The sequence below is a fragment of the Eubalaena glacialis genome, chromosome 16 (assembly GCF_028564815.1).
Source record: "Eubalaena glacialis isolate mEubGla1 chromosome 16, mEubGla1.1.hap2.+ XY, whole genome shotgun sequence".
Taxonomy (NCBI): domain Eukaryota; kingdom Metazoa; phylum Chordata; class Mammalia; order Artiodactyla; family Balaenidae; genus Eubalaena; species Eubalaena glacialis.
The window spans coordinates 77753-105321 of record NC_083731.1 but is presented as its reverse complement, the minus strand read 5'-3'; the positions used below and the strand labels follow the sequence as shown (position 1 = coordinate 105321).

Genomic DNA, 27569 nt, shown 5'->3' with positions numbered 1-27569 from the left:
TTTATTTATTTGTTTATTTATTTTTGGCTGCGTTGGGTCTTTGTTGCTGCACACAGGCTTTCTCTAGTTGCGGCGAGCGGGGGCTACACTTGGTTGCGGTGCGTGGGCTTCTCTTGTTGCGGAGCACGGGCTCTAGGCACGAGGGCTTCAGTAGTTGTGGCTCTCGGGCTTAGTTTGCTCTGTGGCATGTGGGATCTTCCCGGACCAGGGCTCGAACCCGTGTCCCCTGCAATGGCAGGCAGATTCTTAACCACTGTGCCACCAGGGAAGTCCCCATTACCAATTTTAGCTGCATCTCTGGACCATCTTTAAGCTCACTTATTTGTTTTTTGAGGTTCAGAATCTGGAACATAAATCAGATTTCTACATCCTCCTGTTAATGGTAGTAGTGAAGTGGCTGCTGTGTGAGCAGCTTACCATGTGCTGCCTACAGATGGTACCACCTCTGATCCTTACAGAGCCTGTGAGTTAGATGAGGGGAGGAAACTGAGTCACGAGAGGTTAGAGCATTGTCCAGGGTCACTCGTAAGTGTCACAGCTGGGATTTGAGCTCAGGTCTGTCCAGTTCCCAAAGGCCATGCTCCTAACCCCTGTGCTGCATTGCTGCCGGTTTTCTAATATTTACTAAGGTTCGTTCATTGAGATCTACCTGTCAAACGGTCTTCGAGTTTGATTTAATATACGTATGCTCTGTATGCTGTCTCTAAATCATTACCCTATTTGAGACAGAGCAAGTAATGAACAAAGTAGCAGTAAGGTGTAAGCGAGTTATAAAGGTTTGTTGAAGTGAGGAGAGCCTAAGGAAGATAGATGAGAGAAGTTTTACTTTGCTTTTATGTTTCTATTAATTTATATTGTGTCTGACATTGGATGGAGCACATCCTTTTAGATGTAAAAAAAAAAAAAGAGTCTTAGCCTTCAGACAATATATGATTTTTGATAAGAAATTAATTTCAGTAGTGCTGACTTAGTATGTCACTCATCATTTTTCCAACAGATAAAGAGTTCTATTTGTCTCTTACGAGGAAAAATCTATGATGCTCTAGATAACCGAACCCTCGCTACTTACAGCTATAAAGAAGCTTTGAAGCTTGACGTCTACTGCTTTGAAGCATTTGATCTTTTAACATCACACCACATGTTGACAGCCCAAGAAGGTTTGGAAACCCAGGTGTTTTTATGTTTAGCACAATTAATACTGTTTGGATTTTTTTTTTTTTTTCTGAAATCTGTAGAATCAAGTGCAGGCTCTTATGTACAGGTTTAAATAAACCTATTAACTTCCTTCACATCTTCAAACATGAAGCACATGGCAAAGTACAGTATTGTGCAGTGCTTCTTGCAGTCAGAATCTTCAGGGATTGTGATGGGATGAGCGATTTAAAGTAAAGAATTCAGGATCTGATTCAGTGATTTCAGTGTAAAGAATTCAGGATCTGATTCAGTGATTTCCAACATGGCTGCACTGTAAACCCCCAGGAGTTTTAAAAACATCCTTGTGCCGGTCCTAACTCCAGACCAGTCGAATCAGAATCTGGTGGTGGGGCCCTGGCATCAGATGGTTTACAGCTCCCAGATGATCCTAAGGTCCATCAAGGGCTGAGAACCATTGACCTAGTATGTTGCCAATGGTGTGAGGTGGGTAAACAAGAGAAACAGAGAAAGTGGAGATGTTGTATTCATGGCATTCAGACATTTTAGCCTAATGCGTGGTTCTCAACCAGGGTGATTTTGCCCCCTAGAGGACATTTGGCAGTATCTGGGGAGAGTTTCATTGTCACAACTTGCCGGTGGGTAGGGCATGGGAGGTTGCTGCTGGCATCTAGAGGGTAGAGGCCAGAGGTCCTGCGAACGTCCTGCAGTGCGTAGGACAGCCAGCATGGCAGAGAATTGTCCCCACGGTGTCTGTAGTGCTGAGGCTGGGAAAGTGGCTTGGTGGTTCTCAAGTCTGGTGATGACTAGTATTGCCCGGCAGGTTCATGCAGAGCCCTCAAGGTGATTCTTATTACCTGGGTCTGGAACCACTGTCTTAGTTTTCTCCAGTTCATTCTATCTTGTTATTTTCTCTTTTGAGCTCAATTTACTTAAACCAAGAACTATAGAAGAATATTTTTCATTGCTGATTTTTTTTCCCCATAAATACTGTGAGGACGTTCCTTTTTTCTCAACATTTTTTAGAAAAAGAACTTCTTGAATCACTACCTCTTAGCAAGCTCTGTACTGAAGAACAGGAATTGCTACGTTTTCTATTTGAGAACAAATTGAAAAAGGTAAGTAAAAACACAAAGTTAGTATTTGCTTTGTATAAGCATCTTACTTCATTAAATTTGGCCTCTATTCTTTCACAGGTTAAGAATTTAGAAATTAATTTTTATTAGTTTAGCACAGTTGCAAGAACAGATTCAGATTATTTAAAATATATGATGTGATTCCTGAAAAAGCTTCCCAAAATATCTGTCTTCCTCCCAGGAACAACTCATACTTTTAAAAGATTGAACTATCAGATAATCAATGATGTGTGAAAATGAGGATTTTTTCCTCATGCTTCCTGAACTACTATTTTGTAAAATACTTCCTACCATGGAATTCTGTGATAAAATTGAGAAGAGAATTAGACTTGCTGAGAGGAGTACTGATGATACTTGCAGTTAGAAAAGTTTCGAGCATCTCACAGGTGTCATTGTGTTAAACCTTGAAACACTCGGGCCAAGTTGAGTCTGCCTTTTGATTCGGTGCTGCACACTGAGTCATGTTTGCATTTCTCTGTTTCAGTATAATAAACCTAGTGAAACTGTCATCCCCGAGTCTGTAGATGGTTTGCAGGAGAATCTGGATGTGGTCGTGTCTTTAGCTGAAAGACATTATTATAACTGTGATTTTAAAATGTGCTACAAGCTGACTTCTGTGTAAGTACATCCACTTATTTTTGTGCAGGAACGTAGAGTTTAGTCCATTTTACGTGAGAAATGTGTGGGACCTGCTTTCTGAATAATGTCAAACTGATGGATGATCATTTAAGCTGCCTTTTCCATTTGCAGAGTATGGGGGGGGGGAGGGTGGGTGTCATCTCAAAAGAGCGATTGACTGACACAGGTATATACACATTTGTTGCTTTATTCTATTAACTCGGGAGTATCCGTGTCCCTCCCAGGAGATAATTTGCAAGTTTGAGAATACTGTCTGGCACATAGTTTTATAAAGTCTGTTCTTTGTTAAAGCAGAGGCTAATAAAATCCTATAGGTACTGGGTGTTAGGCTCACTAACTGGCCAAGCCTCCTCCCCCAGCACCAGTCTTTCCGTGTGCATAGTTCACACTTGTCCTTTATATGTACTGTTTTTAATGGATCTTTGGGGTTGCTTAAAATCCTTGAATTCACAAAAATTTTAATTGACAGATAGTTAGGATTCATTTAATATTTCGTATTATTTTTGATCCTTCTAAATAATTAGGCCACTTATTTTATGTGGTACAGTTCTGTTAGTTTAAAGTACATGTATGTGGTGATGTTTATTTTTATTGCTTCTGAATAAATCAGGATTTTCCCTTTCATTTAAAACCTAATCATTGCCTTAACTGAACAAGTCTGAAGATAATGGAGTTAAGAAAGTAAAAATGTATTGTAGCCCACAGTATTGTATGTAATGTGGTAATGCCTGTTTGAATAAGCATAGCTAATTGCAATGAGTATGGTTACATACTGTTTGTACGTATGTACATAGTGTGTTTCTTTAACTTTTAGAGTAATGGAAAAAGATCCTTTCCATGCAAATTGTTTACCTGTACATATAGGGACACTTGTGGAGCTGAATAAAGCAAATGGTAAGAATTTTTTTTAATTAAAATAATAATTTTTAAGACAAAACATATTCTGTAACTCTGGAAATTTTGTCTCACAAATCCTGGATAATTCAGATTGCAGGTTAACAACTGGGGGAAGAAATGCTTATCAAAGTTACCAGCAGTCTCTTCTGTTATCTCAGCAGAACACACTGTTTCTATATCCCTAATTCCTGCTTCCTTTTCTCAAATGTAATTTGTGCTCCAAGGTATGTTAGCTTTAGAGTATTGGGTGGCAGTTTTGCCTTTTTTCTTTTTCTTGTAAAATCCATAAGAAAGCTGGTATGGCAAGAGTCAGTAACTGTTTAGAAATTGGAAGGGGGCAGATTTTTTACTCACGTTTTCCATATTCTAGAAACATTTAGAGGGTTTGGACTGTATTTGCCCTTAAATCTTCTAAACTGACTCATCAGCTCAGTCAGGAGGAAAGCTAGCCAGGCAGCCCAGCTCTGGGGCCTTGCTGCTCCAGGTGTGGTCTGTGGACCAGCGGCGTCACGTCTCCTGGAAGTTTGCTGGAGGTGCCGGCTCTCTAGCCGCCCTGGCCTGTTGAGCCCTAGGAGACGTCGTTGTGACATGCCGGGGCTTTGTGTTACTCGGGAGCAAATCATCTTGCTGATTCGATGAACGGGAGACTTTGGTCAACCAGATTGGCTGTGGGTGGTTGAGACGGTCTGTAATAGGCCCGTGGAGTAAGAAACCTGGGCTTTAAGACAGGCGAGGCCCTTTGAAATAGCCTCTTAAGCACGTGGAGTGCTTTGTTGTGTGCCTCTCATCCAGGCCGCTAGTCACTCGATAAGCGCTCAGCGCCCACTTAGTGCCTGGAGTGGGGTGAGGGATTGGAGGTGGGGGTACATGAAACAGCCGTAGTATCTGCTCCATGGAGTTTCTATATGGCATTAGGTAAATGGATTTTGTATCCAGGAAGAAAGAAAAGTATGAAATCATTGCTGCGAGAACAAGATTTATATGATTGCGAAGAGCTGTAACTGGGGGAAACTCGTATCTTAAAGTTCATTTGCTGTGAATAATTTTATTCTTTTTTTTCTTTTTCTCTAATGTAGAACTTTTCTATCTTTCTCATAAATTGGTGGATTTATATCCTAGTAATCCTGTAAGTAAATGTAAACTTTTTTTTCCCTTATAGTGTCTTTTTTCTTACCTGAACTTTAAGAAAATACTTAACAGGTGTTTAGACAGAGGCTAAATTTAAATTCAAGCAAATAATGTTTTATTTTAAGGTGTTGGAGCAGAATCTCCTGGTGCTTATGATAATTAGAAGCAACATTCACTTTTTCAATTCATGAGAGTATATTTTTTTAGTATATAACTTAAAAATCTTTATTTTTTATGATTACAGAAATTATATATGCTTATTATTTTGAAATAGCTAACATACAGAAAAATTAAATATTGAAAGTGAAAGTCATACTCATACCTCTCATAAGCAATGCTAATAACTGCTTGGTAGCTTTCTCACATTACATGTATGATAACTTACTGAATTATGCACTGAATTGAATCATTGTGTCTTCCAAACTGCCATGGATCAGAATGAAGACCTAGAAATTGAAAATGGAATCAGGAACCATGTCCTTAAAGACAAAAGTCAGGGGTCAGGGTTTAAGTCTCAGACAAGAATCTGCACCCCAGACCAGTGTGAAAACAATTTATAAAGAGGCGAAAGCAGTGCAAGAGAAGTCAGCTAAAGAGGTGGAATCTGTAGAACCAAGGTGGGGCGGGGAAGACACAGTGCAGGTGGGAGGCTGGGACTCAGGCTGGCGTTGCAATAGGAAGAGATTCAGATGCTGCAGGGAGGCAGTGGGAAGCACCTGGAGCAAGAGCTATAGAGAATCTGGTCTCTTTTCATCCAGGACCCTTAGTAGACAGCCTGTCTCAGAGAAGTTTCTGACTTGAACTAGAATATATGCTGGGACCTCTGACTTGTTACAGATTCCCGGTTCAAGGTTAAGCGTCTTTGGTCATGGTATGTTTTCAACTTTTTAGGTGTCTTGGTTTGCAGTGGGATGCTATTATCTCATGGTTGGTCATAAAAATGAACATGCCAGAAGATATCTCAGGTATGAACTTACTGTCTTCCTCCCTCTGTAGTGAACCTATAGGAAGTAATTTCTTGGTCATCCGCTTTAATGCAGTAATTAGTAGTACTTTAAAAGCAGTATGAAAGAATAAATGTTTTCTTCAGATTCCATTCAGTTGCATCCATTATTTACCCTGCTCTTTATAAGATGCCATGAGGCGAGATAAAAGTAGTCAGTGGTATAGACCTTGTCCTCAAGGAGCTTATGACGTATTTAAACTTTTATTTATAAATGAGAATAAATATGAAGAAATAGGGAATAATACAAAGTATTTCGAAAGTTTTTTTATTTATAGAGATACTATTAACCTCTTACTCTTAGGACTTCTTTTGTTAATAGTTGTGAAATTACATGACACTTTATGTGAGGTTAGGGTCACTAAGTGTGACTATAAAACAGAATTCTTGGCATAGTAACCTGGTTTATGTAAGGATCTGCTGTGGTTTTAGCTTGAGGAACTCCATGCAGCCCAATCAAGCTGCTTAACCAGTGTTATTCAATTACACAAGTACAGAAAAATGTCTAATAATACCTGTGATTTCCTCCATGTGAACAAAATAGAAAATGGATCTGTGGTAAAGTTCATAAACTTTGGACACAGACTTGAACTCTAATCCAGATTCTGCCACTTATTAGCTATAATTCCTTGGGAGAGTTCATTTCTCCGACCTTCCCTTTCTTCTGTAAAAATGGGAATGATGTAGTTGTATGTCAGGATTGTTAGGAAAATTGATAAGATGACAGGAGAGGATCCTGCACTAGGAAAAAATTAGGGTGAGCTCTCTGATTAGTTGACTGTTGCATTTTAGAAAAGGGGTGCTTGTGTTTTTTTCGGGAGCAGGATGATTCATGTTATAATAGCTCCTTTGAACTATGCTTCTTTGACTTAGTGTGCTTATTCAGTGATGAATTCTGCATGAAACAGGGAACATTTGGGTAAAAGAAAACTTAGAAAATAAAATGCTAAGAAGTGGGAATCTCACCTTCTGTATTTTCTATGTTTTGTGATGTGTTCTCTTTATTCCTTATTGTGGGTCACCTAGTTGAAGACTATTTAAGACTATGTAAATAGTCCAGTCCATGGAACCAGCATGAATCTCTTAATCATCTGTAGGACGTCACTTAATCTTTCCAGCCTCAGTATACTTATCATTAAAATATAAATAGTAATTTATCTTGAAGGTTATGAGAATTAGGTGATGCATATAAGGCACAAAATAGGCCTTCATTAAGTGGTTGCTGCTACCACCGTTTATCTACTAGGTTTTGAAATGAAGCTCTTGGATTAAGTAATATTTGTAAATTCTATACAGAAAGCTAATGCGTTCCACTATAGTACCTAAGAAGTTGTGGACCTCTCCTAAAATTACTTAAAAATTTGCTTGTACTATTAAACATTTTATTTCAAGTGAATTAACATAAATGTCACATTAGTGTTTAATATGTTGACAACTCATTCATTAATTCTGATGTCCTTGAAACCGTGAACTTACATAAAATTAACCTAACAATTTAAGAATGAATATTACACACTCGAATCAAATCTCTTGTTTTAGCAAAGCTACGACGCTGGAGAAGACCTACGGGCCGGCATGGATCGCATACGGGCATTCTTTCGCAGTTGAGAGTGAACATGACCAAGCGATGGCTGCTTACTTCACGGCAGCGCAGCTGATGAAAGGGTGCGCAGAGCGGGTTGATTAAGCAAAGCGAAATTTTATTACTACTCTCTCTGCCATTTGGTTGATAAACTGAACAAAAGAATAATGTATCATGTTAGTAGCTTATGATTGTGAAATAACTATGGAAGTGAGAGGGAAAGAAGCTGGTGTAGTGATTTTGCCTAGCGGTTTATCTTAACCAGTACAAAAGGGGACTAGCAAGTTAGGCTAAGGAAACAGAATAGGGTGGAAGCTGTTTTCCACATGCTCATGTAGGAAGGAAAGTATTCATGAGCAAAGTTATTATTTACATCCTACTTATGTCCAGAAGGTATTCATGTGGCTTAATTCATCATTCAGATTGAGGACTGAGTTTGCCAGTGTTGTAGATTTATATCCGTGTTAAATGTGTTGGTATTAACTGGTGTGCCCTAAGAGCATGTTACTTTGGGGAGCAGAGTATTGCTGTTATTCCTGTTGACGTTTTGGATTTGCCATCGGTTTTACTTTGCCTTGTTCTCTTGTGCGGGCTGCTTCTGCTGTCTGCCGCCCCACCTCTGTGTGGAGAGGTAGTGGGAGTGCCGGGGTGCAGAGGGCTGGTCTGGAGCCAGACTGCCTGGTGATCTTGGCGAGCTATGTACCTCTTGAAAAATAGGAATAATAGCAACACTTAACACCTAGGCTTACTGTGAGGAATAATTGAGGTAATTCCAGTTAAAGACTTTGATCAGTTTCCGACACATAGAAAGCACTCAGTAAAAGTTAGCTGCCTTAACTTGTTTGCTTGAATTTCCTCTTGTTAGGTTTGGGTTACCTTTCCAGACTGTCAGACTCATTTTGGCACCCAGTTCTGCGTCTATATTATTTATGGCCCCAGCTTTTTTAGTTGTGTTAAATTTGATATGTATGACTTTGATATCTAACTAGCTGTCCATGAAAATATTGTAAAAGACATAGCTCCCTAACTGCGTTAGTCTGCTCATAACAAAACGCCATACCCTGGGTGGTTTAAACAGCAGCAGTTTATTTTCTCCCGGTTCTAAGGCTGGCTGGCCGGCTGGCTGATTGGGTTCCTGGGAGGGGGGTGGGTTCTTCCCGGCTGCCTTCTCACTGTGTCCTCACAGGGCAGAGAGCTAGGTCTAGTGTCTCGTATAAGGGCACCAGCCCCGCCGTATTAGGGCCTCACCTTCATGCCCTCATATAACCTTTATTATTTCCTCACAGGCCCTCTCTCCGAATATAGTCACTGGGGGTTAGGGCGTAACATACGAATTTGGGGGCAGACACACATTCAGTCCGTAAGTCCATGATACTAACATATTACTAGAGTAATCCTCCAGATTAAAGTTGTTCAGCCAGTGACTGATCCACCTAAACGGTCCTCATACCCCGTCCATCCTATTCACCAAGACATGCGAGACCCTTTCCAGTGCCCTGCTGAAGCTTGGCTCCAGTGTCTGCCCATACCCCTAATCCATCAATCTGCTAAACCGGCAGCAAATAATAACTTACTGTGGGTTGTTTCTTATGAGGAAATGCTAGAGTCTGCTAATTTTATTTTGCTATTCTGGGTGCTCACAAACCCAGAACAGTTATTACTAGTTATTAGTTAGTTACTAGCTAAGAGTCAAAACCAATGATAATTAATGACATGATTAATACTTTTAATGTTTCCCAGTCTGACACTTTTCTAATTAAATTTTCAAATCAGCTCATCAGGATAGACATTTTTCTCTCAGTTTCACTTTTTCATCAGAACAGCTTTTATCCAATCTAGTTTGGATTAATACTGACTGGGGCACTTTCCAACACTAACAACCAGTTCTCTGCTTCTCCAGACACCAGCTGGGTCCTACAAGTCCATTCAGTTCTGACACTAACTACCCAGTGTTAGTGCAGACCTCACAGGTTAAGGGCCCAGTCCCACAAGACTGCCCCTCCCCACTCCAGATGCCAATCGCAAGTCCTGGGTCACTTGTACTTCTGACTGTCTGGCCACAAACCAGGGGCTCCTGCAACCCCCTCCTAAGGTTTGATCATTTGCCAAAATGACTCACAGAATTCAGGAAAGCATTTTGCTTATTATAAATGATACAACTCAGGAAGAGCCAAATGGAAGAGATACGTAGGGCAGGGTACGTGAGTGGGAGTGCGTGGAGCCTCCATTCCTTCTCTGGGCACCATGCTCCCAGCACCTCAGTATGTTCACCAACCCGGAAGTCTTCTGAAGCTAACTGTTCAAGAGTTCTTATAGAGCTCAGGCTCCAGCCTCCCTTCTAGGAGGTCCGTGAGTGGGCCTGAAAGTTCCAGTGCTCTCATCACTCGGTCTTCCTGGTAACCAGCCCCACTCTGAGTCACCCCAGTGGCATAAATTGGGAGCGATCAGAAGGGGCTCATTAACAGAAGACACTCCTCTCACTCAGGAAATCCCAGGGCTTTTAGGAGCCCTGTGCCAGCAACCAGAGACAAAAACCAAATGTATTTCTCACTTTACGGCACCAACTCAATTTCAATAGAGCAAGTAGAGAAGGGTTGCAGACAAAAATACATTTGTACTATCTTATCCTAACTTATGTGGTTACTTCGCCTAAACTCTATTTGTTCCTGTGGATTTGAGTTACTATCTTGTGTCCTTTGAGGACTCCTACTAGTATTTCTTGTTGGGTAGGTCTGCTAACAACAAATTCTCTCAGTTAGACGTTGTTATGATTATTTCCACGTGTAATGTTATTTTTCAAAGAAGCTGTGAGAAGAAAGGCGAGCAGGTGTATATTTATGTCGTTTGTTATGTTGACCTTTTTTATCATTTCAAGTTCTCTTCATTTGTCCTTGTGGATTTGAGATACTGTCTGGTGTCACTTCCTTACCCCAGTACAGCTTTGCTCCTGCCACTTCCTTTGTGCCGTTAGTGGTAAACATTACATTTCTACATACGTTAGGCCTAATCATACTGTTTCATACAATTGCTTTCTAAGTCAGTCAAGAGAAGAAAGATGAAATGTAATCACTTCTGCTGGTACTGTGTTTTTCATGTGGATTTGAATTACTGTCTGGGGTCACTTCTTTCACCCTTAAGAACTTCCTTCAGTATTTCTGGTAAGGTGAGTCTGCAACAAAATTTCTCAGTTTTTTTGTCCCTGAGAATGTCTTAATTTCACCTTCATATTCAAGGGATAGTTTTGCTGGATATAAAATTCTTGGTTGTCCTTTTTCTTTCAGTACTTTGAGTGTCATCCATTGCCTTCTTGGCCTCCAGGTATTTGGTTAGAAGTCAGGTGATCAGGGATCTCATGTGTTATATTTTGTTACTGCTTTAAAGATTTTTATTTACGTATTTATTTAGTGTTTTTCAGTGGTTTGACTATGGTTTGTCTAGGTGGGGATTATTTGGGAGTTTTTTGAGCTTTGGGGTGTGTTTGGCCTAAATATTCTTTGGTTTCAAATATTTTCTTTACCCCTTACTTTCTCCCTTCGCCTACAGGGCTCTCTTTATGCACATGTTGGGATGCTTGGTGGCGTCTCACAACTCTATGCAACTGTTGTTTCCTTCATTCTTTTATCTTTCTGTTCCTCAGACTGGGTAATCTCATTTGACCTTATTCATGTTCGATGATTTCCTCTGCCTGTTCAAACTGCTGATGAACCCTTCTAGTGAATTTTTTATTTAGTTATTTTGTTTTTCAACTCCAGGTTTTCTGATCGTTTGTTACAATTTTTATCTTTTGTTGTTCTGTTTGGTGAGGCATTGTTCTCATAGATTAGTTTTGTAGACATAATTTCCTTTAGTTCTTTGCATATTTAAAATAGCTTATTTAAAGTGTTTTTCTAGTAAACCCAGTGTATGGTCTTCCTCCAGGGTAGTTTCTATTGCCTGCTTTTATCCCCTTATATATTGCCATACTTTCTTGTTTCTTTCCATGTCTCTTTATTTTTTGTTGAAACTGCACATTTAAAGTAATATAATGTGGCAATTCTGGAAATCGTATTTACCCTATGCTACCCCAGGGTTTGTTGTTGTTGCTATTTGTTGTGGCTGTTTGTTTGGTGACTTTGCTGGGCTTTTAAAAATTTTGTAAAGTCTGTGTCCTTCGTCATCTGAGGCCACTGAAGCCTCTGCTCAGTTAGCTCAGGGCTTCTTTTCATATCTTGAGCTGAGCTTTCCCCCCTTTTCTGAAGGACCCTGTACGTGTATAGGGGCATGTCTTCAGTGTTCCCATGGTTGGCAATTCTGCCTTAGCCCTCTTCAATTCCTGCTTGCACTGAGCCTCAGAGGCATCCAGAGATGAGAGATTAGGGCCTTCTCCAGCCTTTCCTGTGCGTGCATATGGTCCTGTGTGTGGCCTTCTGGTGTAGCTGCCTCAGGTTAATGTTAAACAGTTACCACTGATTGTTTTCAACAAATGCCTTGGGGGTAGACATTTCTGTGCATGAGCTCTGAGCCAGGTCAAATAAGACAGCTGTGAATGGGGCTTTTCCAGGGAGCTGCCAGATGTGTCAAATAGTGACAGGTCTCTGTCTGACAGGGGTATTTCAGAAGCTCCAAACTAATTTTTGTCCCCTCCAGTGGCTGTCAGACTGCTGATTTTCTAGGCTAATGTGAGCTGGGGAAAGGGAGATGGGAATCAGACAAGTTAAATGTCATAGAGTTTGCTGTTCTTACTGAGACTCAGCTGTTTTTCTAGAATAAATACCCCTCAGATTGTTGTAAGCCTTTGGTTAACTTGCAAAGTTCTGGAAAAGTTTATTTTGACAATTTTTGGCAGTGTTCTTGTTGCTTCTATGGAGGAATAGATTTTTGGAGCTCCTTCCTGTGCATTTCTTATTTCCTCCAGGTACATCCATAAAGGTTCTTCATGACCCTTCTGTAGATACTACAGTTGTAACTTCAGTCGTGATTCTAGATTAGAGCCCGGGCACCTCCCAGCCAGGCAGTCAGTATTCACTGACATTGTCAGATCCATCTTTGGGGAAAGGTTATCTTACTGTGATCACTGGTCTGACAGGGTGAAGAGATGGAAATTCAATTAAAACTAGTTACTCTGCCTACAACTGTTTTCAGAGGGTATGAGAGTAGAATACACATGACATAACTCAGAGCTCTGCAGCATAGAACTGATAATAACCGATAGTGGAGACCCACACAAGGGGTGGGTGGTCTAGCTGGAAGTCCGAAGCAACTGCATAGAGGCAAGTGGAATTGAGCACAGCCATGAGGGTCTGTGTTGCTGAGTCAGTGAGGGAGGAAGGCAGTCTTGGCTGGGCCTGGGTGCTGGCACAGTGGGGCCTGCCCTCTGCTTTACAGGGGTTTTGTTTTGTCTCTTTACTGTAGAATAATGAAAAGTAAGGGTGAATAGGTTGATGGTAGATTTTAGAAGTGGCAGCTGATTAGTCTAAGAGCCTATTAGATATCCATTAAATATTAGTAAATGAAGTGTTAGAAAACAAGCGCTCTATTTTTGGCTATGTTAAAATTATTTTGCAGACAGGATTTGAAATCTGAACTATAAAGTTTTGAGTGTTGAATATGTGAAATTTTCCAATATTTTTAGGTGTCATTTGCCAATGCTTTATATTGGATTAGAATATGGATTGACCAATAACTCAAAATTGGCTGAAAGATTCTTTGGCCAAGCTCTAAGCATCGCACCAGAAGACCCTTTTGTTATGCATGAGGTTGGCGTGGTCGCATTTCAGAATGGAGAGTAAGTACTGAAAGGCCAGAGGCCCCTCTGTTTCCTTTTTGTACAGAGAGCAAAACCTCACTCACCAGAGTTTAGCCCATCAGAGTGGCTCTTCATAGACATTTCATTTTAGGAGAAGGAGGCGAACAGGTAAAAAAAGAAAATAGTGAGTGTTATCTTGGAATTCTTTAAAAATACTAAACCTGGGTTTTGGTCCCCTTTGCTGTGAGCTGTCACACGCTCTTAGGTCCTGGACTGGACAGTTGTTGCCAACTCTGTTAAGTCACTGGACCCCACAGGGTGGCCTGGAGGCACTGCAGAATCCCTAGTTGTCTCTTTGTTGACTAGGAATTGGATTCATACATTTGAGAAAGATTTCTCACAATTTTGGAACAAAAATGTTTCCTTTGCAGATAATCCAAAAATTAAGCCAATTAGAATGGCCCAGTCTCTGAGTTTCCTGGTCAGTAGTTGAGGCTTACCATAGTCTTGGATATTTATAGAATAAGCAATTCAGTGTCATACTCAAAGAGGGAACTATCTGTAGTCCTTTGCACTGAACTATACTTAAATTTTAAAACAGTAAATTAGTACTACTGTAGTGTTTTTTGTGGCATTTGTGTGTATTCTAAAAATTCGATTATCTAATATTTATAAAAGAGTTTGGAGCCTTTTAAAATAATCTATAGTAATCATTTCATATACAGTCAATTTATTTATAGTCTATTTATGCCCTTTTCCCTTTTTTGTGCTTTATGTTGGTTATTTCACAGTTTAAAATGATCCCCAAGTGGAATGCCAAAGTGCTGTCTAGTGTCCTAAGCTCAGGAAGGCTGAGATATGCCTTGGTCAGAATACAGGTGTTAGACAAGCTTTGTTCAGGCATCAGTTACAGTGCTTTTGGCTGTGAGTTCAGTGTTAACACATCAACAATATACATTAAGTAAGGTGTTGCCAAACAGAAGCACATGTGAAACCAGGTACATTGAACAGTTGGTGAACATGTGAGCAGAGGATTGTAGTTTTTCCACTGGGAGCAATGGTTTGGTGTTGGCTAAAGTAGTGTTAACAGTGCCTTTATAGAACCTAATTACTGAGAATATGCTGTATCTCCTAAAATCTTGAACTCTTATGATGTTAATGCCATAAAAGTAATCATTTATCTCACTTAAATTTGACTTTTAAAAAACTGTTTACAGAAGTTTACCTCATTTCATTTTAATATTACTGGAAAGAGATATTCAAATTTTTCTTAAAATGTTTATACATGCTAATTTTGAATAAACTGCAACTTTTTCCCCCTCTATTTTAGATGGAAAACAGCGGAAAAATGGTTTCTCGATGCTTTGGAAAAAATTAAAGCAATTGGGAATGAGGTATTCTATATAATATCTGTAATACACACACACACTCATAAGTGTGTTTAGTATTGAATGAGGAAGATAATATTAGACCGTCTGTCTTGCCTAGAATATAATAACCTGATATTTATCATAGCAGATGTTTGTTAATGTTTGACTTGTCATGGTATGAAGTGTTTTATTACATGGTACAAAATGAGTCTTTCTAATTGAGAGGGTAGGTGTTGGCTGTTTGCTTCTTAAGAGGCTCTAGTTTTGATCTGTGGGTGTAATCAGAGTATATTCGATGATTATTTGATACGGGGAATATGTGATTATACATGGAAGCTGGTAGGCACTGTAGCATCTGACTTGTCCTTGTCTAGAACCTCTTTGACCAATGGGTACATGTAGCAGCAGATCCCACTTCCGCAGGAATAGGGCCAAATGTCATTAAAATTAGACCTATCATTGCTCTTCCTTACCTGATACTTAGTATATATTTAGATCTTTAACCAGGTTCTGTCATATGAGAGGTGCATGAATTTGTGCTCATGAATTAACCTTCTAGCTATCATGGATGTGTAAACACTGGTATTATATTAAATGCTAACAGTTTTGGACACTGTAAACTTCTGTAGGTCAGAGATTTGCATGTTGTTGCTCTTTGGTTCCTGATTCTTTTTATTCACGCCTGTGTTGTCTTACTCTGTTCTGATGATCACTTCCCAGTGTCCTTCTGTTCCTGCCCCCAGGAACACTTGCCCACAGCATACATCTTCCTCGGCTGTAAGTTCCTCTTTACTGAGACAGACACAGCTCCCCTGGGCTCCCTGCCAGGTGGCAGTTTACTTGTCCCTGTAGACACAGCTTTGTTTATTTTGGTCTCTTCTTAATTGTCATATGAACTTAAAAACACTATATATCTGTGTGTTTGCACATGTATGTATATAAAGCAGGTCTTCCACAGCTCAGTCTTGGGTGGTCTGGATAATACATGTGTTTCTGTTGATATAGGGTTGCCACTTATCACCTTGCCCATTTTCAAAGAACTGAATACCTTAGGACCTTGCTCCTCGGACTGGGCCAGCCGCATCAGCGTCACCTGGGAGCCCGTTAGAAGTGCAGAACTTCATATCTGCTGAACCAAAATCTGCAGTTTTAGCAAGATCCCCGGGTGATTCTCATGCACAGAAAAGTTTGAGATGCACTGTCATAAACCACATTTAAAGTTGAAATTATATACATCTTTGATGATCAGAAGACACTTTGGATTCTTGCAGACATTTAAAGTAATGGTTTAAATACAAAAGCACAATACTATTAAACTTTCAAAATGCTCATTAAAAAGTTATATGAGGGGCTTCCCTGGTGGCGCAGTGGTTGGGAGTCTGCCTGCCAGTGGAGGGGACACGGGTTCGAGCCCTGGTCTGGGAGGATCCCACATGCCGCGGAGCAACTGGGTCCGTGAGCCACAGTTACTGAGCCTGCGCGTCTGGAGCCCGTGCTCCACAACAGGAGAGGCCGCGATAGTGAGAGGCCCGCGCACCGCGATGAAGAGTGGCCCCCACTTGCCACAGCTAGAGAAAGCCCTCTCACAGAAACGAAGACCCAACACAGCCATAAATAAATAGAAATTAAAAAAAAAAAAAAAAAGTTATATGAGGAGGGGAAGATATTGTGTGATCTAGTTGTAAACTGCAGCAGATGTCAGAGTAGCGCAGGAAAGCAGTTGTGCCTAAGAATCGCAGAGGGTTTGTTTCATTCACATGGGCGGTGCCTCCCAGAGCTGGGCTCAGGGGAGTTAGAGGGTGTGACCAGGTCTGTTTATTCCCTTAGTTCTGACTTACTGCTGCGTGTCGACTGTGTCCTAAGCTCTGAGCTAGGGGCTGGGAGGCAACAGAAAACTGGTTTGATGTTGATGCCCTCGGATCAGTGCAGATAAATAAATTGGCGGTAGTAATACAGTGCACAGAAAGGGCTGTGATTGAGGAAATAAAGGACTCCACACAGACTTGATGGTCGGTCAGGAAGGCCTTCTGGGTTCAAGGAAATGCACCTCAGTCCTAAAGGATGGGTGCTAGCCAGGCAAAAGTGAGGAAAAGGGTATTTCAGGTATAGAGAATGGTATGTGCAAAACTGGAGCTAATTCAGTATGGCTTGGATTTTCAGTTCACGGAGAACGTCAAGAAATGGGGCAGGAGGGGTAAGTGTGGGTCTCCAAGGGCCTTGAAGGTGATGTTAGAGTTTGCACCTTGTCGTGAGGTGGCGGGACAGTAGGAGCTTTAAGACGGGTGACATGGTCAGACTCCTATGATGGGGCCCAGACAAGACGTGTTAGTGATGGGGGTGGCATTCTGGTGAGGAGGCTGATAAGCCATTCTTGGAGGGGTCAGGGGTGACATGGTGCTGTGTGCTGAATGGCGGAGCACCAGAAGGGGTGAGGTCGGGGAGCTGGGATGACAGGGGAGAGGGGATGAGAGGTTAGCATGTGGTGTGTTGGACTTGAAGTGCTTGTGAGGCTTCTGAGTGGCAACGTTACTAGGCAGATGGAAAGCTCTGGGCTGCAGGTACAGAATTGGAAGTTCTTTGGCATGGATGGGCTCTTTGACAAAATAGTGCTAATAAAATAACCCTCAGGAAGTGTCTTCTAGTAGGAAAGCTGGAAAAACAACTCAACACTCTTGCCTAGTGCTGTGCAAGCACCAGGAGAGAGCCCCTCTCGCACAGATGAGTGAAGTCATGCAGTGCAAACGGGCCAGGCTGAAAAGTAGCTTGTAATCATGGGTCTGATGTGCTTTGTTTTAGGTAACAGTTGACAAATGGGAACCTTTGTTGAACAACTTGGGCCATGTCTGCAGAAAACTTAAGTAAGTGAAGTAAAGCATTTTCAGAAATATTCTTTGTGACTAAAAGTTTACTTAATTTTGTGTAGCTCTTTTCCATATTTTTATTTAGCTTTCTTGTACTTGGCTACTCAGATATAACAAGCACAAAACAAATGTTTTTATTACCTCTCTTGGTATAATTTTATTTTAGAAATATATTGAGAATTATAATAACTTCTATTTTCTAGAATTAAAAAATTTTAGTGTTCAAAATTAATTTAGAAGAATTAGGACAGTAGGAGCTAATTAAAACCATATCCATATCCTAACTCACTCTTCTCCTCCAGATACCAGTTTTGTGGTGCGATGATTGTTGTGATAATAGATGACAATTGAAAAAGAGATTCTTTGGTTAAATAAGTTTGGGAACCTCGAGGTTACTCAAAATTTAGCAGGTTTTTCAGGATTTCTTGCAGTCTTTACGATGCATTATGAACTGCAGCATTTCCCAAACATTATTAAGCACAAAACCTTTTTTCACAAGAGTTTTTACAGAGCAAGTATTGCAGAGAATTTGGGGAAATGCTGCTCCAAGTAACTCCTGTAGACCTTAAAGCAAAACCATTTGGTTGCTTTTAACCATCCCTGGTGTAGGAGGCATGTCTTCACGTAAAAGAGGTCTTGCTGTGCGATGGGGCACAGGCCCAAGGGTCAAGGATGGGATTCAGCTGGTAGCCCTGCAGGAGTGCCCACCCTCAGCTGGAAGGCAGGAAGACACACTGAAGATACACAGTGGATGCGAAGGACCGTTGCCGTCTAGACTGTTTCTCTGATATAGGAAAGTGGTTCTTACGTGGTTACATCAAGGAGTACCCACTGTACCCACTGACAGCTTTCTCTCTTTCTTCCTATTCTCCTCTCCTCCCTTGACTCCCTCGTCTTCTCTCCCAGGAAGTATGCTGAAGCCTTGGACTATCACCGGCAGGCACTGGTGTTGATTCCTCAGAATGCGTCCACCTATTCTGCCATAGGGTATATCCATAGTCTGATGGGCAACTTTGAAAATGCTGTGGACTATTTCCACACAGTACGTCTTTCGTCTTTTGTTTGTACCTAACTTTAAATCTGGTTAACAGTTACCACTTTTTTTTAAAGATCTTTTCTAGGCAATGTTTTGTTACTTTACAGAAGTGCAGTTTAAAATTTACATTTTAAAATTCCTCAGGCAACCTTGTATTTTATTCTTTTCTTTGCAGAGAAAAGTACGTGAATGTTGTGTAGTACTCATCACATTAGAACAGATGTGAGCCTTGTCCTGAGTGTCAGTGAGAAACACAAGTGTCCAGGAGTGTTTGTCAGTGCAGCTGAGCTGGGTGTACATCTAAGGAGCCCTTTGGGAACTCCATTCTTTCTATTTATGACTTAAAAGTAATTCCCTTAGATCATGTTTATAGATGAACAAAGCTTGTGCATTCATCACTGGGAAAGACTCTCCCCTTAATCCATATGCAGTATTTCATCAGCTCTAAGCCACCGTTAATAAGCAAGATGACCACACACAAAAATACGCTGCCGTTTACACTTTATCATAATTCTTTCCTATCACTTAGTTTTTCTGTACTTAGAAAAAGTGCTCTTTTGGACATATTAAGACATAGATTTTTATCAGGGATCACTTTTACTACCTACATAAAAAAGAAGGTATAAGTGAAATAAATAGTTAAGATATTCAGTTCTTCCCATTCAGAGTTTGCTCCTTCTAAATCACTTTTGTACCAGGTGGTCATTCCTGTTTTCCCAAAATTGTGTCCGTGTGCCAGTACACATGCCCCATTTCACTCAGGTTCCTCCCAGCCAGAGACATTGGCTCTGTCAGAAAGTGTCCCCAAAAGGTTGTTAGACAACAACCACAACTCAGATATCTTCTGTAGGTGTTCTTCAGGAGGTTTGTGGTCTAGTCTGTGCTGTTGATGTGGCCGCCAAGCCCACATTGCTGTCACGGACTCCCGTATCATGGCTGCGACCGGCGGACAGCAGTAGTAAGAAACCACCTGTTGAAAGACTTCCCAAGTTCAGAAATGCTAGAATTTGAAAAAATGTGGGTCTTAGAATCGATGAAATAACTGTTTTTGGAGAAAGAGATAAAATATGAGAAAATGCAATATTTCAAAGATAAATTTGTGAGTGATAGATTCGTAACTGATTTGCAAAGGTTGGTTAGAGATTTTCAGGTAAGGTGAAGTCCTGAAGTGCCACTGAGATAACCAGAATACTTTGTGAGCAGGCAGAAGTGTTTAGAAGTGTTAATAGTTTTTGTGATCTTTCAAATGTCTGTATTTGAACATTGTGTAATTTACCTCTCTTCTATGATTTAATTAATACAGAAGTCTTCAAAGGCTTTTTGTGGAGATACAGGTTTTAAAATCTTTTTGGAGGAGGGGATTTCAAACATAAACAATAGGATAATGTAATGACCCTCCATGTACCCATCACCCAATTTCAACAGTCATCAACTATTGGCTACTCATGTTAACTGTATCCCCACTAACAGCCTCCCTCTACCTCTACCCTGGGTTCCCTGGAGTATTTAGAAATGAGTCCTGTGGGAATGTTTTACACCAAAGAAAAGGAAACAAATTTTCTTGTAATAACCGTGCTGAATCTTTTCTGGCAGGCCCTTGGTCTTAGGCGAGATGACACATTTTCTGTTACAATGCTTGGTCATTGCATTGAAATGTACATTGGTGATTCTGAAGCTTATATTGGTAAGATTATGATTATTCTTATTGATGTTGTATTCCATTTTTTAGATTGTTATATATCTCTTTTTAGGTTTCTCAAATTCTCATGTAGAGTTCTAAGTTCATTTTTCTAATGATTCTAGCTACATTAATATTAAGAAACTCCATTTATTTCAGTGGAACAACGTGTGGGAATTAATGATTCATTAAGTATCCATTCAGTTTAAAGTTGAGTACTTGCTATGTGCAAAATACAGTTATAGAATTTGTGTAAAGCACGGTGATACACAACAATCAATCTAATTGCATAATTGAAAAAATCTTAAGACAGATTTTTCTAATAAGTAAATGAAAGGGCTCTTGCCTTAATATTTTACAATGCAGAGTATAGCACGTAAATCTTTGCACTTCAGTGGACTGTTAGGTTGGCTTACATTCACATTACAATGCTATGTAATTCTTTAAATTTTTTTTAATGATTAGCAAGTCATAAGGTAAGTTGGTATGGAGTTGCTGTACTGGGGTGCCCACTTAGTTACGAACATTGTAAGGGAAAGAACATTGCAGTGAGGTTACATCTTGAGATCTGGACTTTGGGGTAGGCAAAGACTTCTTTAACAGGATGTAAAAGCATAAGAGGAAAAAGTGTTAAATTAGGCTTCAATAAAATTAAAAACTTGAGAGCAAACTGGCACATTAGAGACTGAGAGAAGTCCCTCACAATACATAAACTCATCAAAGAACTTGCGTCTAGAATACAAAAAATCCCATGCATAATCCTACAATAAGTAGAAATTCCATCAAAAATGGACAAAACACTTGAACAGGAATTTCACCAAAGAGGTTATTCAGGTAATTACAAAGCAAATGAAGGTGCTCAGTATCATTATTTATCAGGAAAGTGAAATAAAAACCATAATGAGGGCTTCCCTGGTGGCACAGTGGTTAAGAGTCCGCCTCCCAGTGCAGGGGACACGGGTTTGAGCCCTGGTCCGGGAAGATCCCACGTGCCGCGGAGCACCTAAGCCCGTGCGCCACAACTACTGAGCCTGCGCTCTAGAGCCCGTGAGCCACAACTACTGAGCTCACGTGCCACAACTACTGGAGCCCACGTGCCTAGAGCTCCTGCTCCACAACAAGAGGAGCCACTGCAGTGAGAAGCCCGCGCACCGCAATGAAGAGTAGCCCCCGCTCGCTGCAGCTAGAGAAAGCCTGCACACAGCAACAAAGACCCAACGCAGCCAAAAATAAATAAATAAATTAAATTAAATTAAAACAAAAAAACAAAAAAAAACACACCATAATGAGGCACCACTATAAACCTGCCAGAATGGCTAAAAGTGAAAAATACTGACTGGTAGTACCTAGTGTTGGCAATGGCACGGAGCAGCTGGGACTCTCGTGTATCATTGGTTATTGGCGGGGTTATAAACAGGTCAGACCTCTTTGGGAAACTGTTTAACAGCACATCTGCTAAAGTTAAACAGGCCTTTGCTGCCTAACACACCACTCCGGCCAATTTCCCACAGTCCTGCGGGTCAGTTCATGGCTCTCTTGCTGGTCTTCTTCACTTGGAGGGGCTGATGGTCCAAGATGGCCTCATACACAGGGGGACCTCAGTGACGCAGCTGGGCTTCTCCATGGGTCTTTAGCCCTGGCTTCTTTACATCATGGTCGTCTCAGGGTCCTGAGGGGCAGGAACTAAAGCATCAGGACCCCTTGAAAGCTGGAAGTTGCACAAATCACCTCCATCACATTCTGTTTCTCAAAATGAGTCGTGATTAAGTGCAGCGTCAACACAGGAGGGCTTATTCAAGGGCGTGGGTGCTGGGAGGTGTGATTCATTGGGGGCGATTGAGGCAGTGACCTTCCATGCTGATCTTACAGTGTAGCAGCTCTGCTCCCAGGTTTATGCCCAAGAGAAGCAAGTGCCTCTGTAAGCCAGAATTCACACGCAGGATTGTTCATAGCAGCTTCTTTCCCACAGCAGCTCGCTGGAAATAACCGAGGTCCACCAATAGGAGAGTGGAGAACACTGCACAGTTAGAAGAACTAACGACTGAATTGTGTTGTAACATACATGAGTCTCACAAGTTTTGACCAGAAAAGAATATATACTGATTAATTCCATTTATACGAAGATTAGTAATAAGCAGAACTAATCAGTGGTGATAGAAGAATGAGAGCAGTGATTAAAAGGGAAGGTTCACTAGAGGGGGCCTGAGGTGGTTTTCTAGGAGCTAGAAATGTTCTGTTTTGGTCTGGTGGTGGTGATGTGGATGTGTACATATGTGAAAATTCATCCAGCTGTGCACACTTCACAATTTGTATGTTATGGCTCAATTTTTAAAACTTAAAAAAAAAAAGACCTTGGGTTGAAATCTCAGCTCTGCCACTCAGTAGCCCTGTGGCTTTGGGACAGGTGTGAGCCTCAGTTTCCACATTTGTCCAAGGAGGAGTTGTGAAGCTTAAATGCAAAAGTCCTATAAGGCTAAGAGAGGTGTGGAGATACAGTACTGAATAAGACGGACGTTTTGCCTGTCCTCACAAAGGTAATGGTCTTACAAAGGAGATTTCCAAGTGTATTGTTCATTACATATTATTTTATTTTACTGAGGTAAAATTGACATATAATGTTATATTAAATTCAGGTGTACAACATAATTTAATACTCGTAAGCATTGTGAAATGACCACCACAGTAAGTCTAGTTAATATCTGTCATAACACATAGTTAGAAAAAGTTTTTTCTTGCAATGAGAACTTTTAAGGTCTATTCTCTTAGCAACTTTTTTTTTTTTTTTTTAATTTTATTTATTTATGGCTGTGTTGGGTCTTCGTTTCTGTGCAAGGGCTTTCTCTAGTTGGCGGCAAGTGGGGGCCACTCTTCATCGTGGTGCGCAGGGCTCTCACTGTCGCGGCCTCTCTTGTTGCGGAGCACAGGCTCCAGACGCGCAGGCTCAGCAATTGTGGCTCACGGGCCTAGTCGCTCCGCGGCATGTGGGATCTTCCCAGACCAAGGCTCGAACCCGTGTCCCCTGCATTGGCAGGCAGATTCTCAACCACTGTGCCACCAGGGAAGCCCTCTTAGCAACTTTTGAATATGTAATACAGTATTATTAACTATAATCGCCTTGCTGTACTATTTTTATCTTTAGAAGACTTGGACGTTATTATCTGTTAAAACATCTATTACTGAAAGCTATTAGTTTGAACTTTGTAAAATTGTCATTTTGTTTATGTTGGGAATGATTGGACCTAATACATCCATTATTCTCACGATTTTGATCTGTAGAAAATGTATTTCCCTTCAGTGTGTTTCTGTATACCTGAGGCTTGTGACGGCACCAGGGCCAAGCGCCAGCCGGCAGTTCTCCGTGTGCAGCTGAGGAAGCACCGCGCACAGGCTCCTGTCGGTGCCAGACTCGCTTTGGAGATGGGGAGGCTGCTGAGCCCACTGGAGCTGAGCCTGCCTGTGCTTCTGGGAGTCTCCCCGCAGTCTCCCTTCGTCACCAAGACCAAAGGAGCACGGGCACGATGGGAACGTTTCTCCTCCTTAGCTATGCGTGTGCTGTTACAAGGACATCTGACCTAAATGATAGAGCAGTGTTATGTACTGGTGGAAATGACAGGTAAATGGAATTTCTTATTTTGTTTTTACTGTGGCATTTCTCTCTTTTTAGGAGCGGACATCAAAGACAAATTAAAATGTTACGACTTTGATGTGCATACAATGAAGACATTAAAAAACATTATTTCACCTCCGTGGGATTTCAGGGAATTTGAAGTAGAAAAACAGACAGTGGAAGAAGCAGGGCTTGCACCATTAGAAACCTCAAGGAAAACTCCAGATTCCAGACCTTCCTTGGAAGAAACCTTTGAAATTGAAATGAATGAAAGTGACATGATGTTAGAGACGCCTATGTCAGACCACAGTACGTGATTCCAGACGGGTCCCAGTTCCCCTTTGTCCTAGAGTAGGTCAGTGTTTCCTCTCATCCTTGTCTTAAAAATTTCCCATTTCTCAACATGCATCCAGACCCCACCTCTGCATTTAGGAATGGAGACCTGCCTTAAGAGACTGGATTGCACACCTTTGCAACATGTTTTCTGATCCTACAGAACAGTTATACAAAGTGAAATAAAGAAGGTAAACCAATGTCTTAGGTCGTTTTTTCTTTTTCAATAGACTTTTATTTGGGGCTAATTTTGAACTTACAGAAAATCTGCAAAGGTAGTACTGAGAGCTTTCATGTACCCTCACCCAGTTTCCCCCATTGTTAACATCTTAAGTGACTGTGGGACTTTTATCATAACTAAGAAATCCACGTTGGTTTCTAGTAACCGAACTCCAGACTTCTTTGGATTTCACCAGTTTTCCCGTGAATGTCCTCTTTCCGCGCCTGCATCCGGGGGCCACACTGCAACTAGCCGTCAGATTTCCTAGGCTCCTCCTGGCGGTGACGGTGTCTCAGACTTTTCTTATCTTTCGTGACCTGGACAGTTTTGAGAGGACTCGTCAGATATTTTGTAGAATGTCCCTCAGTTTGAGTTGTTTCAGGTGTTTCTCATGATTGGACTGGGGTTTTGGGTGTGAAGTACCTTTCTCACCACATTGTGTCAGGGGTACATGTTATCAGCATGACTTACACAGGAGGTGTGGACCTGATCACTTGGTGACAATGGTGTCTGCCAGGTTTCCCCACTGCAAAGTCACTATTTCCCTCTTCCCACACTTTAGAAGCAAATCACTAAGTCCAGCCTACCCTCCGTTTGACAAGGGGTTTAAGTTAAGCTCCATCCCCTGGTGGTTTCATCTGTTCTCTACCATTTCTTCACTTTATTTATTTATCCGATTTATTTATCAGCATAAACTCATGTATACATATTTTCTATTTTAGGTTATAATTTTATAGTAACGTTATTTATTTTGTGGCTTCAATTGTTTCAGCTTTGGCCATTGGAGGTCTTTCAGCTGGGCTCTTATGTCCTTGTGACGTGCCTCCATCCGTTTGTTTTTTCTTCTCGTTTTTCCTTTATTTTGGTAAAATGTATGTATATAACATAAACTATGGACTTTAGTTGATAATAATGCATCACTCTTGGTAACAACTGTACCGCATCAATGCGAGATAGGGATATGGGGAGACGGTTAGTATATGGGAACTCTGCTTTCTGTCCCATTTTTCTGTAAATGAAGAAATAAAGTGTGTGCATGTGTGGATAGGTAGCCATTTAAATCATTTTCAAGTGTATAATTCAGTGGCATTTATTTCCAACTTTTTTTTTTCACTCCAAACAGAAACTTTGTACCCACTAAGCAGAAAGTCCCTCAGCTCTGGTAGCCTCTAATCTAATTTCTGTCTCTGAATTTGCCTATTCTAGATAATTTCATGTAAGTGGTATCACACAATATTTGTCCTTTTGTGTCTGGTTTATTTTACTTAGAATAATATTTTCAAGGTTTATCCACATTGTAGCTTTTATCAAAACTTCATTCCTTTTTATGGCTGAATACTATTCCAAAATATGTATATTTACCACATTCATCTGTTGACGGACACTTGGGTTGTTTTCACCTTTTGGCTGTTGTGAATAATGTTGCTATGAACATGGTTGCATGATTGTCTGGGTCCCTGTTTTCAATCCTTTGGATATATACCTAGGAGTGGAATTGCTGGGTCATATGATGATACTGTGGTTAACTTTTTGAGGAGCCAGCAAACCTTTCTCACAGTGCCTGTACCATTTTACATTCCCATCACCAGTGCACGAGGGTTCCAATTTCTCTGCATCCTCACCAATGCTTTTTACTGTTTTTCTGTTTTGTTTTGTTTTGTTTTTTACTGTAACCATTATAGTAGGTGGAAGTGGTATCTCATGTTGGTTGATTTGCCTTTCCCTAATCACTAGTGATGTTGAGCATCTTATCCTGTGCTTATTGGCCATTTGTATATCTTCTTTGGAGAAATGTCTATGCAGATCGTTTGCTTACTTTAAAATTGAGTTGTTTATCTTATTGTTGTTGAGTTGTTGGATTTCTTTATAGATTTTTGATATTAAACCCTTATCAGATACATATTTTGCACACACTTTTTCCCATTCTTTGGGTTGTCCTTCCACTCCCTTGATAGTGTCCTTCAATACGCAAAAGTTCTAATTTAATGAAATCCAATTTATCTATTTTTCTTTTGTTTTTGACTTTTGTAGTCTGCATTTTTGGTGTCATTTAAGAAACTATTGCTAAAGCCAAGGTTATGCAGAGTTTCACTTCTGATATTCTGAGATTTTTATCGTTTTAGCTCTTAAATTTAGGTCTTTGATCCATTTTAATATTTTTAAATGTTGTAAGTTAAGGGTCCAGCTTCATTCTTTTGCATGTGGATATTCAGTTTTCCTAGCACCATTTCTTGAAGAAACTGTTCTTCTCCCATTGAATAGTCTTGGCATCCATGTTGAATTGATGATAAATATGAGGGTTTATTTCTGGGCCCTGAGTTCTATTCCATTGGTCCATATGTGTATGCTTATGCTAGTACCACACTGTTTTGTCAACTGTAGCTTTGTAGTGAGTTTTGAAATAGGGATGTGTGAGTCCTCCAACTTTGTTCTTTTTCAGGATTGTTTTGCCTATTATAGTCCCTTGAATTTCCATATGAATTTTAGATTTTTTTTCCATTTCTGAAAAAAAAGCCACTGGGATTTTGATAGGGATTTAATTGAATATGTATGTCTTCTTAATATATGTCTAATCCATAAACACACGATGTCTTTTCATTTATTTGTCTTTAATGTGTTTTCAGCAGTGTTTTCCAGTTTTTGTTGTACAAGTCTTTCACCTCCTTGATTAAATTCATTCCTAAGTGTTTTATTCTTTATGATACTATTGTGAATAGAATTGTTTTCTTAGTTTCCTTTTTGTTTTTTTTGTTTGTTTGTTTTTTGTTTTTTAAACATCTTTATTGAAGTATAATTGCTTTACAATGGTGTGCTAGCTTCTGCTTTACAACAAAGTGAATCAGTTACACATATACATATGTTGCCATATCTCTTCCCTCTTGCATCTCCCTCCCTCCCACCCTCCCTATCCCACCCCTCTAGGTGGTCACAAAGCACCGAGCTGATCTCCCTGTGCTATGCGGCTGCTTCCCACTAGTTATCTATTTTACATTTGGTAGTGTATATATGTCCATGACACTCTCTCACCCTGTCACATCTCACCCCTCCCCCTCCCCATATCCTCAAGTCCATTCTCTAGTAGGTCTGTGTCTTTATTCCCATCCTGCCACTAGGTTCTTCATGACCTCTTTTTTTTTTTTTTTTTTTTTTTTTCCCTTAGATTCCATATATATGTGTTAGCATACTGTATTTGTTTTTCTCT

At 40.5% G+C, this 27569-nt stretch overlaps 1 protein-coding gene across 2 annotated transcripts in view; it reads left to right on the top strand.

The window, feature by feature from the left end:
- The window catches only part of CDC16 (cell division cycle 16), a 28615-nt gene extending 4268 nt beyond the window's left edge, over positions 1 to 24347 (top strand). For both annotated transcript variants that reach the window (XM_061170683.1, XM_061170684.1), the window contains 13 exons: positions 998 to 1157; positions 2179 to 2270; positions 2773 to 2906; positions 3742 to 3821; positions 4901 to 4950; positions 5844 to 5917; positions 7495 to 7620; positions 13149 to 13301; positions 14593 to 14656; positions 17429 to 17490; positions 18400 to 18535; positions 20123 to 20213; positions 23872 to 24347. In XM_061170683.1, coding sequence (XP_061026666.1) covers positions 998 to 1157; positions 2179 to 2270; positions 2773 to 2906; positions 3742 to 3821; positions 4901 to 4950; positions 5844 to 5917; positions 7495 to 7620; positions 13149 to 13301; positions 14593 to 14656; positions 17429 to 17490; positions 18400 to 18535; positions 20123 to 20213; positions 23872 to 24131 — 1482 coding nt within the window. In that variant the 3' untranslated portion in view covers positions 24132 to 24347. The remainder of the gene's footprint in view (positions 1 to 997; positions 1158 to 2178; positions 2271 to 2772; positions 2907 to 3741; positions 3822 to 4900; positions 4951 to 5843; positions 5918 to 7494; positions 7621 to 13148; positions 13302 to 14592; positions 14657 to 17428; positions 17491 to 18399; positions 18536 to 20122; positions 20214 to 23871) is intronic.
- The last annotated feature ends 3222 nt before the right edge of the window (positions 24348 to 27569 follow it).